We start from the raw sequence: 17,067 nt of genomic DNA on the forward strand, positions 1-17,067 counted from the left end.
GTAGTGTGTTACTTAGCATCTGAAGCAGTGGGTGTTCTGTGTACCTTCAACACAGTACACACCAATCGTTTTTGGCTGATTTCCTATCTTGCTGCTGTGTAGTGGTTGTTGTCTGTGCCCTGACCGCAGTATACACCACTATATTCACCTCACCTATATAGCTAGTGATCTAGCTTTAACCACTTAACAACTGCCCATTGCCGATTAACGGCTTCAGGGCGGTTGTTTAACTCTGAGAGGCCGTTAATTAACGGCCTCCCAGAATTCTGCTCTCGCGTGCCCCGAGGTGTGCGCACTCGAGAGCATCCGTGACCGCCGGGTCGCATCACGGATCACGGTAAACGGCCGCTCATAGCGGCCGTTTACCACGTGATTGCTCCGTCAAATGACGGAGTGATCACTTGGAAACAAACCGGCGTCATGTTATGACGCCGGTTCCTCCCTCCCCTCTCTGTACCGATCGGTACAGCGGAGGGGAAAGAGATCGGTGTCAGCAGCGATGTGGGCTGCATCTGCAGTGCCCACATCGCTGCTCACCAAATTTAACCCCTCAATTCCCTGCCAATACTCTGCAATACCAGTGCATACTCTGCAGTACCCTGCCATTACTCTGCAGTACCCCGCCATTACTCTGCAGTACCCCGCCATTACTCTGCAGTGCAGTACCCCGCCATTACTCTGCAGTGCAGTACCCCGCCATTACTCTGCAGTACCCCGCCATTACTCTGCAGTGCAGTACCCTGCCATTACTCTGCAGTACCCCGCCATTACTCTGCAGTGCAGTACCCTGCCATTACTCTGCAGTACCCTGCCATTACTCTGCAGTACCCCCCATTACTCTGCAGTACCCCCCATTACTCTGCAGTAACCCCCATTACTCTGCAGTAACCCCCATTACTCTGCAGTACCCCCCAATACTCTGCAGTACCCCCCAATACTCTGCAGTACCCTGCCATTACTCTGCAGTACCCCCCATTACTCTGCAGTGCAGTACCCTGCCATTACTCTGCAGTTACCCCCATTACTCTGCAGTAACCCCCATTACTCTGCAGTACCCCCCAATACTCTGCAGTACCCTGCCATTACTCTGCAGTACCCCCCATTACTCTGCAGTGCAGTACCCTGCCATTACTCTGCAGTAACCCCCATTACTCTGCAGTAACCCCCATTACTCTGCAGTACCCCCCAATACTCTGCAGTACCCTGCCATTACTCTGCAGTACCCCCCATTACTCTGCAGTGCAGTACCCTGCCATTACTCTGCAGTAACCCCCATTACTCTGCAGTAACCCCCATTACTCTGCAGTACCCCCCAATACTCTGCAGTACCCTGCCATTACTCTGCAGTACCCCCCCATTACTCTGCAGTAACCCCCATTACTCTGCAGTAACCCCCATTACTCTGCAGTACCCCCCAATACTCTGCAGTACCCGCCATTACTCTGCAGTACCCGCCATTACTCTGCAGTACCCCCAATACTCTGCAGTACCCTGCCATTACTCTGTAGTACCCCCCAATACTCTGCAGTACCCTGCTATTACTCTGTAGTACCGCACCAATACCCCGCCAATACTCTGTAATACCCTGCCATAAATTGCCATACCCAGCCATACTCAGAGATACCCAGCCATACTCGGTGATACCCTGAAATACCCAGCCATAGACGCCCCCCACCCCTCACCGCCCTCCGGTGCTTCTACCAACTCGCCAGTACGATCAAAGCCAGAATCTTTTTTTTTATTTTTTATTTCAGGCTTCCCAGCCTAGAGGTGAGATGTGGGGTCATATTGACCCCCCAGATTTCACTGTAAAGAGGACCTGTCACCCCATATTCCTATTACAAGGGATGTTTACATTTCTTGTAATAGGAATAAAAGTGATCAAAAATATATTTTTGGGGAAAAAAATGTCAAACTAAAATAAATAAAGTAAAATGAACAATAAAAAAATAAAATAAAAATTAAAGCGCCCATGTCCCCATGTGCTCGCATGTGCCACACATGTGAGGTATCGCCGAGAATGTTAGAGCGAGAGCAATAATTCTAGTCCTAGACCTCCTCTGCAACTCAAAACATGTAACCAGTAAAAAAAAAATTAAAGCGTCGCCTATGGGGATTTTTTAAGTAGCGACGTTTGGCGCCATTCCACGGGCATGTGCAATTTTGAAGAGTGACATGTTTGATATCTATTTACTCAGCATAACTTCATCTTTCACTTTATGCAAACATTGGGCTAACAAGTGGTTAATAATAGAGCTTGCAGTCAGTAGTGTTAGGAGATAGTGCGTGCTGTCTGCGTGCTCTGTACCCAGTACATACCGCTATAATATAGGGCAGGCCCCTACTTTCAAACATCCAACTTACAAACATCTCCTACTTGCAAACGCAAGGAGACAGCAGCAAGTGAGATGAAAAAAGATGGACGACAAAACAAATTATACAGGGGTGATAACCCTTCCCTATGTTTTCCAAAAAGCTTAAAAATATTTTTTTTGACTGGAGCTACACTTTAAAAATGTACCGGTTGAAAATGACAAACAGATTCAACTTAACACAACAAACCTACACAGTCCCTGTCTTGTTTGCACCGCCTGTATACTGCTGTTCTGAGTATATAGAGCCTGGGGGCCACACGCATTTCCTTTTTTTAATATGGGTACGGGGTTCCCCTTAATATGCGTACAAGACCCAAATAGGCTGGTAATGGGCAGGGAGGGCTACCCATGCCATGTTTCTCAATGATTTTCAACCATATTGCAGGAACCAGATATAACATTAAAACCGCAAGCAGTTTTAAATGGTGTTATTTCCGTTTAATGTCATTTTGTGCAGGGACTGTTCTAAACACGGGAAACACGTGGCACTTCATAGGCATACTACAGACACCCCCCAGGCACCATATTTAAAGGAATATTTCACTTTTTTTTTCACTTTAATCGTCATTAAAATCAGTGCTCCCGCCAAAACAGCCGTTTTTAAAACTTTTTTTTGCAGTGACCCATGTCCCCTGGGGCAGGAGTCAGGTCCCCAAACCCTTTTTAGGACAGTATCTTGCATATTAGCCGTTAAAATTAGCACTTTCCAATTCGAACGTTCGAGTCCCATAGACTTCAATGGGGTTCTAACGTTCGTACCGAACGCGGGGGTCGTTCGCAAGTTCTGGTGCGAACCGAACCGGGGGGTGTTCGGCTCATCCCTATTGGAGAAGACATTGACCAGGGAATTAGTCAAGCTTTCAGGAAGGATACTGTTTCCTCTCCCTCCCAAGAGGAGGTGATTAGATTGTGTGTCTTAGATTCCCCCTGCTGCGGGGACTCCCTCTCTCCGCCCCCTTCCCCCAGAAGAGGAGATTCACCCAATTTCAGAAATCCATGTGTAATAAGTCAAAGAAGAGGTCCAAAGTCTCTATTGTCATAGGGAGGAGAGGAGTCACAGGACAGAGGACAGTGGGAGGAGAGGAGTCACAGGACAGGGGACAGTGGGAGGAGAGGAGTCTCAGGACAGGGGACAGTGGGAGAAGAGGAGTCACAGGACAGGGGACAGTGGGAGGAGAGGACTCACAGGACCGAGGACAGTGGGAGGAGAGGAGTCACAGGACAGGGGACAGAGGGAGAAGAGGAGTCACAGGACAGGGGACAGTGGGAGGAGAGGAGTCACAGGACAGGGGACAGTGGGAGGAGGGGAGTCACAGGACAGGGGACAGTGGGAGGAGAGGAGTCACAGGACAGGGGACAGAGGGAGAAGAGGAGTCACAGGACAGGGGACAGTGGGAGGAGAGGACTCACAGGACCGAGGACAGTGGGAGGAGAGGAGTCACAGGACAGGGGACAGTGGGAGGAGAGGAGTCACAGGACAGGGGACAGTGGGAGGAGAGGAGTCACAGGACAGGGGACAGTGGGAGGAGGGGAGTCACAGGACAGGGGACAGTGGGAGGAGAGGAGTCACAGGACAGGGGACAGAGGGAGAAGAGGTGTCACAGGACAGGAGACAGTGGGAGGAGAGGAGTCACAGGACAGGGGACAGTGGGAGGAGAGGAGTCACAGGACAGGGGACAGTGGGAGGAGAGGAGTCACAGGACAGGGGACAGTGGGAGGAGAGGAGTCACAGGACAGGGGACAGAGGGAGAAGAGGAGTCACAAGACAGGGTATAGTGGGAGGAGAGGAGTCACAGGTCAGGGGACAGTGGGAGGAGAGGAGTCACAGGACAGGGGACAGAGGGAGAAAAGGAGTCACAGGACAGGGGATAGTGGGAAGAGAGGAGTCACAGGTCAGGGGACAGTGGGAGGAGAGGAGTCACAGGACAGGGGACAGAGGGAAGAATGGAGTCACAGGAAAGGGGACAGAGGAAGGAGAGGAGTCACAGGACAGGAGACAGAGGGAGGAGAGGAGTCAGTGGGAGGAATAGTGCCCCATTGTTGGGGTCAGTGGTATCAATAGTGCCCTATTGTGTAAATTGACATCCATTAGACCTGAATACTTGTCCTTCAAAGCACAGCCATCATTCTGGACTCCGCCATGTTACTTGATCACAGCAGTCCGGCACCCAGGAGTATAACATAGTCATTGCCTTGCCAGGTTGACTTCCATATTGTTTTAGATTTTTATATTTGATGTATTAAGTAAAATTCTATTTTTCTATTACTTTTTCCAAGTATATATTTTCTATTGCATACTGGGATTGATTCTCCAATCACTAGGGTCATGAAAGTCCCCATATTTTCCACTTGATTTATGTCATTGGGATTTGGGCCCGCCGCTCATTTCAACCCTACCTCAACTTTTCTACATACCTCCGAGAGTCGGTCTGTTCTCAGAACCCACCTGAGCTGTCCCACCAGGAAGGTTTGCCAATCATAGGCGGCCAAGGCATTCCCTGCATCTTGTATACATGCGGTTGTGGGCCGGGCAATGCCTCGGACGCCTATGATTGTTGGGAGCCATGGCAGCTCCCTAGCAGGATAGCTCAAGTCCTGTTCAGACTAGGATTCGGCTGAGCTCATCAAAAAAACACGCCCAAAAGGGCTCCACCATGGTAGATTATCTCATCTATAGATGGTGGTGCCCTCTTGTGTTTGCTTTTTGATATGTACATTAGGTGACCTAGGACCTGATTTCAGAGGAGCAGCAACCACCTTCTTTAGTGATTTTTGACATTTAACCCTATCAGTACCGTAGGGTCAGTCAGTGCAGTAGCTTTTTATTTGTTTTAGCTTTCGACTGAGCTCATCTCTAGTTAGGGTCACGTTTAAGGGCTCAATTTTATGACTATGGTCAGAGTCAGGGATTTAAGATGATTGGAGTTTAGGTTATGGTTGGGGTCAGGGTTAGGGGTTTAGGTTATGGTTGGGGTCAGGGTTAGGGGTTTAAGTTATGGTTGGGGTCAGGGTTAGGGGTTTAGGTTATGGTCGGGGTCAGGGTTAGGGGTTTAGGTTATGGTTGGGGTCAGGGTTAGGGGTTTAGGTTATGGTTGGAGTCAGGGTTAGGGGTTTAGATTATGGTTGGGGTCAGGGTTAGGGGTTTAGATTATGGTTGGGGTCAGGGTTAGGGGTTAGGTTATGGTTGGGGTCAGGGTTAGGGGTTTAGGTTATGGTTGGAGTCAGGGTTAGGGGTTTAGGTTATGGTTGGGGTCAGGATTAGGGGTTTAGGTTATGGTTGGGGTCAGGGTTAGGGGCTTAGATTATGGTTGGGGTCAGGGTTAGGGGTTTAGGTTTTGGTTGGAGTCAAGGTTAGGAGTTTATGTTTTGGTTGGAGTCAGGGTTAGGGGTTTAGGGTATGGTTGGAGTCAGGGTTAGGGGTTTAGGGTATGGTTGGAGTCAGGGTTAGGGGTTTAGGTTATGGTTGGGGTCAGGGTTAGGGGTTTAGGTTTTGGTTGGAGTCAGGGTTAGGGGTTTAGGTTATGGTTGGAGTCAGGGTTAGGGGTTTAGGTTATGGTTGGAGTCAGGGTTAGGGGTTTAGATTATGGTTGGGGTCAGGGTTAGGGGTTAGGTTATGGTTGGGGGTCAGGGTTAGGGGTTTAGGTTATGGTTGGAGTCAGGGTTAGGGGTTTAGATTATGGTTGGGGTCAGGGTTAGGGGTTAGGTTATGGTTGGAGTCAGGGTTAGGGGTTTAGGTTATGGTTGGAGTCAGGGTTAGGGGTTTAGATTATGGTTGGGGTCAGGGTTAGGTTATGGTTGGGGTCAGGGTTAGGGGTTTAGGTTATGGTTGGAGTCAGGGTTAGGGGTTTAGGTTATGGTTGGAGTCAGGGTTAGGGGTTTAGATTATGGTTGGGGTCAGGGTTAGGGGTTAGGCTATGGTTGGGGTCAGGGTTAGGGGTTTAGGCTATGGTTGGAGTCAGGGTTAGGGGTTTAGGTTATGGTTGGAGTCAGGGTTAGGGGTTTAGATTATGGTTGGGGTCAGGGTTAGGGGTTAGGTTATGGTTGGGGTCAGGGTTAGGGGTTAGGTTATGGTTGGGGTCAGGGGTTTAGGTTATGGTTGGAGTCAGGGTTAGGGGTTTAGGTTATGGTTGGGGTCAGGATTAGGGGTTTAGGTTATGGTTGGGGTCAGGGTTAGGGGCTTAGATTATGGTTGGGGTCAGGGATAGGGGTTGAGGTTTTGGTTGGAGTCAGGGTTAGGGGTTTAGGGTATGGTTGGAGTCAGGGTTAGGGGTTTAGGTTATGGTTGGGGTCAGGGTTAGGGGTTTAGGTTTTGGTTGGAATCAGGGTTAGGGGTTTAGGTTATGGTTGGAGTCAGGGTTAGGGGTTTAGGTTATGGTTGGGGTCAGGGTTAGGGGTTTAGGTTTTGGTTGGAATCAGGGTTAGGGGTTTAGATTATGGTTGGGGTCAGGGTTAGGGGTTAGGTTATGGTTGGAGTCAGGGTTAGGGGTTTAGATTATGGTTGGAGTCAGGGTTAGGGGTTTAGATTATGGTTGGAGTCAGTGTTAGGGGTTTAGGTTATGGTTGGAGTCAGGGTTAGGGGTTTAGGTTATGGTTGGGGTCAGGGTTCGGGGTTTAGGTTATGGTTGGGGTCAGGGTTAGGGGTTTAGGTTATGGTTGGAGTCAGGGTTAGGGGTTTAGGTTATGGTTGGGGTCAGGGTTAGGGGTTTAGGTTATGGTTGGGGTCAGGGTTAGGGGTTTAGGTTTTGGTTGGAGTCAGGGTTAGGGGTTTAGGTTATGGTTGGGGTCAGGGTTAGGGGTTTAGGGTATGGTTGGAGTCAGGGTTAGGGGTTTAGGTTATGGTTGGAGTCAGGGGTTAAAGGTTGTGTTTCCATAAAAAGAAAAGGACACTCCCCCTAAGGAGCGGGGCTTTAAAAGTGACCGAGAGCACCAATTTATCAAAGAGTTTTATAAAGTTAATTGAGTATTATATTATATAAATATATCACACATAACATACAAGATAGGTATAGTATAACATAAAAAAGATGGCTTATAGGTCCAACCCAACAATCGTTCCAGGCTTTTTGCCCTTCTTCAGGGTATTTATAGACATAACAAGCCCAATCTATTAACAGTAAAATTGGTTCTGTATGAGGCCCCACACCACCACAGATGATTATGATATTAGTACAAAGTCTCCCCAGGCCCCGAACATCAATGAAGCCCAAGCAGGGGTCACATGCTCAATCCACAATGACAATTTTGTAAAGCTGATAAATGTTCTGCAATTCTAATGCCGAGAAGGCTCCAGACTGAGCAGTCTATGAACATACTTGTTTGCAAAAATTGCATCCGATGTTGGAAAAAACAAGGGACGTAAAAAAACCCCTCAATGTTCAAAAAAAGAGGGGAGTATGCCTGCAAAGGTGTATCGTCCCGCATATGCAGACAGGCATGGGACAGTATATTCTGGCAGAACATACCGCTACCGGCTAAATAGTGTTTGATGGCTAAGCGGCTGTGGATGTGTGTCCATACAGATATGCAGGGTGGATGGAGGAGATGCCTGCAGCGTAGCGAGCCGATAACAGAGCTGCCCCCTGAAGAAGGGCAAAAAGCCTGAAACGATTGTTGGTTTGGACCTTTAAGCCATCTTTTTTATATGTTATACTATACCTGTCTTGTATGTTATGTGTGATATATTTATATAATTTTTGTAATACTCAATAAACTTTATAAAACTCTTTGATAAATTGGTGCTCTCGGTCACTTTTAAAGTCCTGCTCCTTAGGGGGAGTGTCCTTTTCTTTTCATGTATAATATAATTGGGATGTGGGGTGCTTTTTTCTAAGGTTCTGTTTTCTAAGGGCCAGTGTTAAGAGGAGTTTAGGGTATGGTTAGGGGCAGGGACAGGGGTTTAGGATATGGTTAGGGACAGGGGTTTAGGGTGTGATTGGGTTCAGGGATAGGAGTTTAGGGTATGGTTGGACAGGAGACAGAGGGAAGAGAGGAGTCAAGTAGATAAGGAAACTGAGGGAGGAGAGGAGTCACAGGACAGGGGACTCCTCTCCCCCTATGGGTTAAGGGTATGGTTAGGGACAGGGATAGGAGTTTAGGGTATGATTAGAGTCAGGGGTTTAGGGTATGGTCAGGAACAGGGATAGGAGTTTAGTGTATGGTCAGGGATAGGGGTTTAGGGTATGGTTAGGGACAAGGATAGGGGTTTAGGGTATGGTTAGGGACAGGGGTAGGGGTTTAAGGTATGGTTTGGGTCAGGGTTTAAGGTTGTGTTTAGGGCCAGTATTAGGAGTTTAGGGTATGGTTACAGTCAGGGGTTTAAGGTATGGTCAGGGACAGAGATAGGAGTTTAGGGTATGGTCAGGGATAGGGGTTTAGGGTATGGTTAGGGACAGGGACAGGGGTTTAGGGTATGGTTAGGAACAGGGGTTTAGGGTGTGATTGGGTTCAGGGATAGGAGTTTAGGGTATGGTTGGGCATGGAATAGAGAGAGGAGAGGAGTCAAGTAGATAAGGAAACTGAGGAAGGAGAGGAGTCACAGGACAGGGGACTCCTCTCCCCCCTATGGGTTTAGGGTATGGTTAGGGACAGGGATAGGAGTTTAGGGTATGGTCAGGGATAGGGGTTTAGGGTATGGTTGGGGTCAGGGATAGGAGTTTAGGGTATGGTTAGGGTCAGGGGTTTAGGGTATGGTCAGGGACAGGGATAGGAGTTTACGGTATGGTTGGGGTCAGGGACAGGAGTTTAGGGTATGGTCAGGGATAGGGCTTTAGGGTTTGGTTGGGGTCAGGGATAGGAGTTTAGAGTATGGTTAGGGTCAGGGGTTTAGGGTATGGTCAGGGACAGGGATAGGAGTTTAGGGCAGGGGTTGACAAATCTGCTTGGAATCTAGGAGCCAGCTAAAAAAGTTAGGAGCCAGGTCCGTGACGGCGATCTGGACCTGTCCCTGTCCTGACATGGAGATGAGCGAGGGGAAGATAGCCCCCAGCCCCCCACATATGAGATCACCTCCCATTGGACACACCGCTCGAGTGCTAAATGGCCGCTGTGATTGGCCATTTAGCATGATCTGTGATTGGCTGTATCCAAGGGACACGGCCAACACAGAACTTCCCCGATGCGCCCCCATGGCGGCGTGCAGAGGGGAAGTAAACAGGAGGATGTCCAGGGACGCCCTCCCGGCAATTGGTGTCCGCGCTGTAGACATCTTTTGTCTATAGCGCGGGCACGAAGTGGTTAACAAAAGAATGTGACTTTTATTTCCGCCATATTCCCACTTATTTACTGCCATATCCCTGCTAAGGGTTCGATCAGGTCCGCCTGAAAAACTGACAGGTGAACCTGATCAGGCAGCCCTTGTGAAAGGGGCCAAGCAGGTAGGATTACAAATAATAATTTTTTTTTTCCTTAATTAAAATTTATTTTTTTTACTTTTAAAAAATAAATAAAAATACAAGCAATAAATAAATAAATATATATTATATATATATATATATATATATATATATATATATATATATATATATATATATAAAGCTATTTACCAGCCACCACACTCATCGTTGGGCAAAAGGCGCCAGGCAGGGCTTTGAAGCTCCATTAGAATTAGCATTATTGGAAGGGGTTGTAATTTCAACATCCACCAAAAGATGGCGCCAGACTACGGAAAGACTTTAGGAGGCCGCAAAGCCGCGGCCTCAATTACTGGCCGGCGCGGCCCGATGCAATCGCACGGCGGAGTTTGGGGTCCACACGGAGGCCAGATACCCCAGCTGTGTTGCCCCAGGAGCCAGTATGCGAATTCTAGTCGCAAATGCGACCTGGCGCCCGGGGTTTGTCGAGCCCTGGTTTAGGGTATGGTCAGGCATAGGGGTTTAGGGTATGGTTAGGGTCAGGGGTTTAGGATATGGACAGGGATAGGAGTTTAGGGTATGGTCAGGCATAGGGGTTTAGGGTATGGTTAGGGTCAGGGGTTTAGGATATGGACAGGGATAGGAGTTTAGGGTATGGTCAGGGATAGGGGTTTAAGGTATGGTTAGGGACAAGGATAGGGGTTTAGGGCATGGTTAGGGATAGGGGTTTAAGGTATGGTTGGGGTTAGGGGTTTAAGGTTGCGTTTAGGGCCAGTACTAGGAGTTTAGGGTATGGTTGGGAACAGGGTTTTAGGGTAAGATCAGGGTCAGGGATAAGGATTTAGGGTATGGTTAGGGACAGGGATAGGGGTTTAGGTTATGGTTGGGGTATGGGATAGGGGTTTAGGGTATGGGTAGGGACAGGGATGGGGTTTAGGGTATGGTTGGGGTCAGGGGTTTAGGGTATGGTTGGGGTTAGAGATATGGGTTTAGGGTATGGTTCGGGACAGGGATAGGAGTCTAGGGTATGGTTAGAGTCAGAGGTTTAGGGTATGCTTAGGGTCAGGAGTTTTGGATATGGTTAGGGAAAGGGGTTAGGGGTTTAGGGTTTTGGTTGGGATCAGGGATAGGAGTTTAGGGTATGGTTGGGGTCAGGGATAGGAGTTTAGGGTATGGTTAGGGTCAGGGGTTTAGGGTAGTGTTGGGGTCAGGGGTTTAGGGTATGGTTAGGGTCAGGGGTTTAAGGTATGGTTAGGGTCAGGGGTTTAGAGTATGGTTGGGGTCAGGGATAGGAGTTTAGGGTATGGTTAGGGTCAGGGATAGGAGTTTAGGGTATGGTTAGGGTCAGGGGTTTAGGGTATGGTTGGGGTCAGGAGTTTAGGGTATGGTTAGGGTCAGGGGTTTAAGGTATGGTTAGGGTCAGGGGTTTAGAGTATGGTTGGGGTCAGGGATAGGAGTTTAGGGTATGGTTAGGGTCAGGGGTTTAGGGTATGGTTGGGGTCAGGGGTTTAGGGTATGGTTAGGGTCAGGGGTTTAGGGTATGGTTGGGGTCAGGGATAGGAGTTTAGGGTATGGTTAGGGTCAGGGGTTTAAGGTATGGTTAGGGTCAGGGGTTTAGAGTATGGTTGGGGTCAGGGATAGGAGTTTAGGGTATGGTTAGGGTCAGGAGTTTATGGTATGGTTGGGGTCAGGGGTTTAGGGTATGGTTAGGGTCAGGAATAGGAGTTTAGGGTATGGTCAGGGTTGAGGGTATAAAGTTAAAGTTAGAAGGACAATTAGGGGTTTGGATTTCAGGTTAAGCTGGGGCTTTAGGCGCTTGTGTTAGGCTACATCTTAGGGTTGAGGTTAAGCAACATGGGCTCATTATGTATTAGGTGAAGGATTAGGGTGCCGAAAGAACAATGTGCTGTTAATACCAAGAGAATGGAAATGTATGAATTGGATACACACAGCACAGACAAAGCACTGAGTAAGGCTGAAGGGAAGGGGGTCACCTGCAGTTGCATATTACAAATCAGAACAATGGGCAATGACAGCACAGTAGTAACTCGTAGAAACCAGACAGGGGGAAATTAACTGCACCCAGATCAGCAAGAGATGCCTGTATTTTGTTGCTAAGGGTTACTGCACTTTTCACATCCTTCTAGAATTCACGGCTCTGTATACCTCAGTGACACACAAGATGCACCAGCTGAGTTGTTGCCACCGACAAGTACATACAAATGTTATTTGAGATACGTTCCCCTTTGAATTGGCTTACGGCGCCCTCACCAGGTCAGAGCTTTGCTAATCGGAGATGTATGGTCCTTCCCATCAATCGGGCAAAACGGTAACATCCCATAAAATAATTTTCTGTCCAAATACTTTGAAGAAAGATTACGTTGCTGATAATTGCAGCGCGGAGCTTCACACAGCAATCATTATCTGCAGCTGTGTGCTCATCCGTGGATTTAAAGGAAACCTGTAATGAAGTAATATTTTGGCTGCCCTCTTTTTTCTAAAAAAAATGCTAATTTCCTGGCTGTCATGGTGATCCAGTAGTTTTAAATGTTAAGTAGTTGACTCAGAAAGGCATAACGAGTTCAGCAGCTTCAACTTTCCTCTGACATTCCTTATCTGCACATTTGGTCAACTGCCCACAGTGCTGGACGGCAGACTTAGCCAGGAAATTGGCATTTTCAAATGAAGTTTAACAACGCCTGTCATTGTATTTCCTCAGTACACTGACACATTAATGAGCTTGTCACATCTAACAACAAAGAGATAAGCATTAGAGATCTTTTTGAACCTTTGTGTGGGTGCCTTAAAGTGGTTGTAAACCCTTACAAACCACTTTGATCTACAGGTAAGCCTAGATTAAGGCTTACCTGTAGGTCCAAGAAATATTTCCTAAACCTTTATGGTTTAGGAGATATTTGCCCGAAAACGGACACCGCTGTCTACGGCACATGCGCCATAGACAGCGGCCTGCAGGCGCACTGAGCGCGGCATTTCCAAGAATGGAGCTGCCACACGTGTCGACTCCCGTGCGCATGCGCGGGAGTGACGTCATCGCGGCTTCGCCGAATGACAGCGGCGGAGCTGCGAGACCCCACCAACAAGATGGATGCGGCGGACTACAGGAGACAGCGGCGACTTCGCTGGCTCCTGTCAGGTAAGTGACACATAATGGGCTACTATGCGATGCGATGCGATGCGATGCATAGTAGTCCATTATGCTTTGCCTTTGCAGGGAATGAAAGAGGAAGTAAACTCATCAGGGTTTACTTCCTCTTTAAAGGGCCACTCCACGCAAAACTGATATTTAACTGTTTAGTGGATGCTAGAGGCTTAACCCCTCCCACAATCTCTTTAAAAAGATACTGTTGAGTTCTCCGGTCTGTACACCCGCTGTGCCCATTATGAGGGGTTCCCACCATCCCTGTGCTGAGTTCCCGGGTCTGTACACCCGCTGTGCCCATTATGAGAGGTTCCCACCATCCCTGTGCTGAGTTCCCGGGTCTATACACCCGCTGTGCCTATTATGAGGGGTTCCCACCATCCCTGTGCTAAGTTCCCGGGTCTGTACACCCGCTGTGCCCATTATGAGGGGTTCCCACCATCCCTGTGCTGAGTTCCCGGGTCTGTACACCCGCTGTGCCCATTATGAGAGGTTCCCACCATCCCTGTGCTGAGTTCCCGGTTCTGTACACCTGCTGTGCCCATTATGAGGGGTTCTCACCATCCCTGTGCTGAGTTCCTGGGTCTGTACACCCGCTGTGCCCATTATGAGAGGTTCCCACCATCCTTGTGCTGAGTTCCCGGGTCTGTACACCTGCTGTGCCCATTATGAGAGGTTCCCACCTTCCCTGTGCTGAGTTCCCAGGTTTGTACACCTGCTGTGCCCATTATGAGAGGAGCAGAGGAATATACTATGGGAGGGAGATCTCACTGTTGGAGCCACCAAGACCTAAATGAAACCAGGGGGTGCTTTAGCCCACCAGGCTCCACATGTAGCAAAAAACAACCAGGGTACAACCTGCCTAAAGTTTGCATGTTCTCCCTGTGCCTGCGTGGGTTTCCTCCAACACTCCAAAGACATGCTGATAGGTTAATCGGCTCCTGCCTAAATTTTGCCCTAATGCCCTGTACATGCGGTCGGAAATTCCGACAGAAAAGGTCTCATCGGATTATATTGTTGGAAAATCCGATCGTGTGTGTGGGCTCTATTGGACTTTTTCCCTCGGAAACTCAGACGGAAAAAAAATTTGAGAGCAGGATCTCAAATTTTCCGACAACAAAATCCGATCGGACTTTGTCCAATCGTTTGTAGTGAATTCCGATCGGACAAAGTGCCACGCATGCTCAGATCAAATTACGAGACCAAAGCTATTGGCTACTAGCCTGAACATAGTCCCGTTGTAACGAACGAACGTCATCACGCGTTCTGAACGATCGTATTTTCCGACAACTTTGTCTGACCGCATGTGTGTAAAACCAGTTTCGGATAAAATCCGTCTGGAATTTCCGCCCGTGTGTTCGGGGGCTAATATGTTTACGGGACCCTAGATTGTAAGCTCCTTGAGGGCAGGGACTGATGTAAATGTGCAATATATATGTAAAGCACTGCATACATTGAAGGCGCTATAGAAGTACCTGACATAAATAAATAAATAAAACATCACTTTTGGGTGGACTCATCCTTTTTAATCAAACATTTACGCCCAAAGCCCTTCCAGAATACTCACCGATGTAGAAGTTGGTCGCCGTGCGCATCTGCCTGTGCTTCGATATGACGTAGATGACCAGAGAGTTCCCAATCAGCCCCACCAACATGATCAAGGCGAAGAAGAGGGGCACCAGCCAGGCGTCGGTGAGAAACGGCGGCGGTCCGGTCTCAGTCCGGTTCACCAGGGATTCGTTGATTCTGCTCGCATTCCCCGGAAAGCTGCCGTTCGTGTATTCCCAGGAAAGGTTTAGCATCTCGTCCAGCATCCCCTCGCCCAGCGCCATCAACGAAGACCCCAAAAAAATTTTTTTTGTAAAAAACAAAAACAAAATAATAACAACAAGGAACGTTGGATCACAACCGGTACGCCGTATAATCCTTCTTCCTCCTTATAAAAACATTTTCAAAAAGTCAAAAGAAAGCCGTCACGGTGGTAGAAATAGGCAGACTTCTGCTTCGCTGCCCTGGGTCGCCGCGACGCCAACGAACCAGATCGATCACCTATCCTCCAGGAAGGTCGGAGATTGGTCGGAGCTCCTTGGCTGGTGTCTATGGGAGAACATGCTTCCCCTCCTCCGGCAGAGCTCGGACTCACATTCCCTGCCTCTGCTCAGAACTGGAGGGAAATGACAACTCTCCGCTGATTTATAGCGAGAGGCGCACGTGGAATTGCGAGCGCGCGCGCGGGAGAGAGAGAGAGATGCGGACCCTCGTACACCGTTGCCCGGCAACAGCATCAGCATCCCATTTGTTTTCTTTTTTTCTTGATGGGGCGCATTATAGCCCCTCCGTACGTCACAAACAGAAACAAAGCCTCCAATCGGCGGGGATAATTAATCTCGTCATTCTTTCACAGAATGAACAGGCACACGCGCGGCCGGATTTGTAAGGTGGCAAAAGTGGAAATTGCCAGAAGGGGCCCCCCTTCCTCCTATACAAGAATTATATAAAACAATATAAATAAATTATATAAAAAAAAATTAAACAAAATAAATAATAATAAAATCTAAAACATATAATAAAAAAAAAATACTTTCTTTTATTAACCACTTCCATACTGGGCCTATTCGCTCGGTGTCTGCCAACCCTCTCCTCCAATCCCTACACTGGCTCCCAATCACCCAGCAAATTAAATTCAAAATACTAACCACAACATACGAAGCCATTCACAACTCTGCCCCGAGCTACATCACCAATCTCGTCTCCAAATATCACCCAAATCGTCCTCTCCGCTCTTCTCAAGAGCTCCTACTCTCTAGCTCTCTCGTCTCCTCCTCCCAATGCTCGTCTCCAGAATTTCTCCAGAGCCTCTCCCATCCTCTGGAACTCGCTACCTCCACTAGTCTGGCTATCCCCTTACTCTTGCTACCTTCAGGCGACCCCTGAAAACTCATCTATTCAGGGAAGCCGATCACGTCTCCAACTAATCTCCTACCACTTCCATCATCTCATTCCCCACAGTTACAACCTTTTAGTGCCCCACCCTATTAGATTGTAAGCTCTTCTGAGCAGGGCCCTCTTAATCCTCTTGTATTTTATTGTATTGTAACTGTATTGTCTCCTTTTATATTGTAAATTGGTGCTATATAAATCCTGAATAATAATAATAATACTGGGCCTATCCTGGCACTCCTCTCCTACATGTAAAAATCATAATTTGTTTGTGCTGGAAAATTACTCAGAACCCTCAAATATACATATTTTTATATTATATATATTTTTCTTTAGCAGACACCCTAGGGAATAAAATGGCGGTCATTGCAACTTTTTATCCCGCACGGTATTTGCGCAACAATTTTTCAAACGCGTTTTGTTTGGGGGGAAAAAAAAACAGTTTAATGAATTAGAAAATAACAAAACAGTAAACTTAGCCCAATTTTTTTTGCACAATGTGAAAGATGATGTTACGCCGAGTAAATGGATACCTAAAATATCACGCTTTAAAATTGCGAACGCTCATGGAATGGCGCCAAACTTCGGTACTTAAAAATCTCCTTAGGCGACGATTTTAATTGTTTTACAGGTTACCAGTTTAGAGTCACAGAGGAGGTCTAGTGCTAGAACTGTTGCTCGTGCTCTAACGCACGCGGCGATACCTCACATGTGTGATTTGAACAGCGGTTACATATGTGGGCGGGACTTACATCTGCGTTCACTTCTGAGCACAAGCTACCAGGGACAGGGGCGTTTTAAAAAAAGAATAATAATTTTTTTATTGTTTATTTTACTTTTATTTTTTTCTATTTTTACATTTTAAATTTTTACATTTTATTTTTCTCTTTTACTTTTTTTTTTGATAACTTTTATTCCTAATATAAGGAATGTAAACATCCCTTGTAATAGGAATGGTACGTGACAGGTCCTCTTTATGGAGAGATGCGGGGTCAATAAGACCCCCCCACACATCTCTCCTCCAGGCTGGAAAGCATGAGATAAAAAAAAAAAAAATTCACCATCTCATGCTTACCAGCCGCGATCGTGGTTTTGTTTACAATCACGGCCCAGAGGTGATGTCATAACACCACGCCCGGGCCTCTGACGGTCAAAGAGATGGCTGGTGACATTATGGTCACCGGAAATCTTTATGGTCGTCATCTGGCGGCGGCCAATTATTTCTCCGGGTCCCCGATGGGAC

General features: G+C 47.6%; 1 protein-coding gene across 1 annotated transcript in view; it reads right to left on the minus strand.

Annotated features, from left to right (window-relative positions):
• LOC143926697 (G-protein coupled receptor 54-like) overlaps positions 1-15,096 on the minus strand; it is a 41,654-nt gene extending 26,558 nt beyond the window's left edge. The window contains exon 1 of the mRNA XM_077450706.1: positions 14,452-15,096. Coding sequence (XP_077306832.1) covers positions 14,452-14,716 — 265 coding nt within the window. The 5' untranslated portion in view covers positions 14,717-15,096. The remainder of the gene's footprint in view (positions 1-14,451) is intronic.
• Positions 15,097-17,067: the final 1,971 nt, after the last annotated feature.

Source organism: Lithobates pipiens, unplaced genomic scaffold, assembly GCF_037356315.1.
Source record: "Lithobates pipiens isolate NorthernLeopardFrog02 unplaced genomic scaffold, aLitPip1_a1.2 Scaffold_23, whole genome shotgun sequence".
Classification (NCBI taxonomy): domain Eukaryota; kingdom Metazoa; phylum Chordata; class Amphibia; order Anura; family Ranidae; genus Lithobates; species Lithobates pipiens.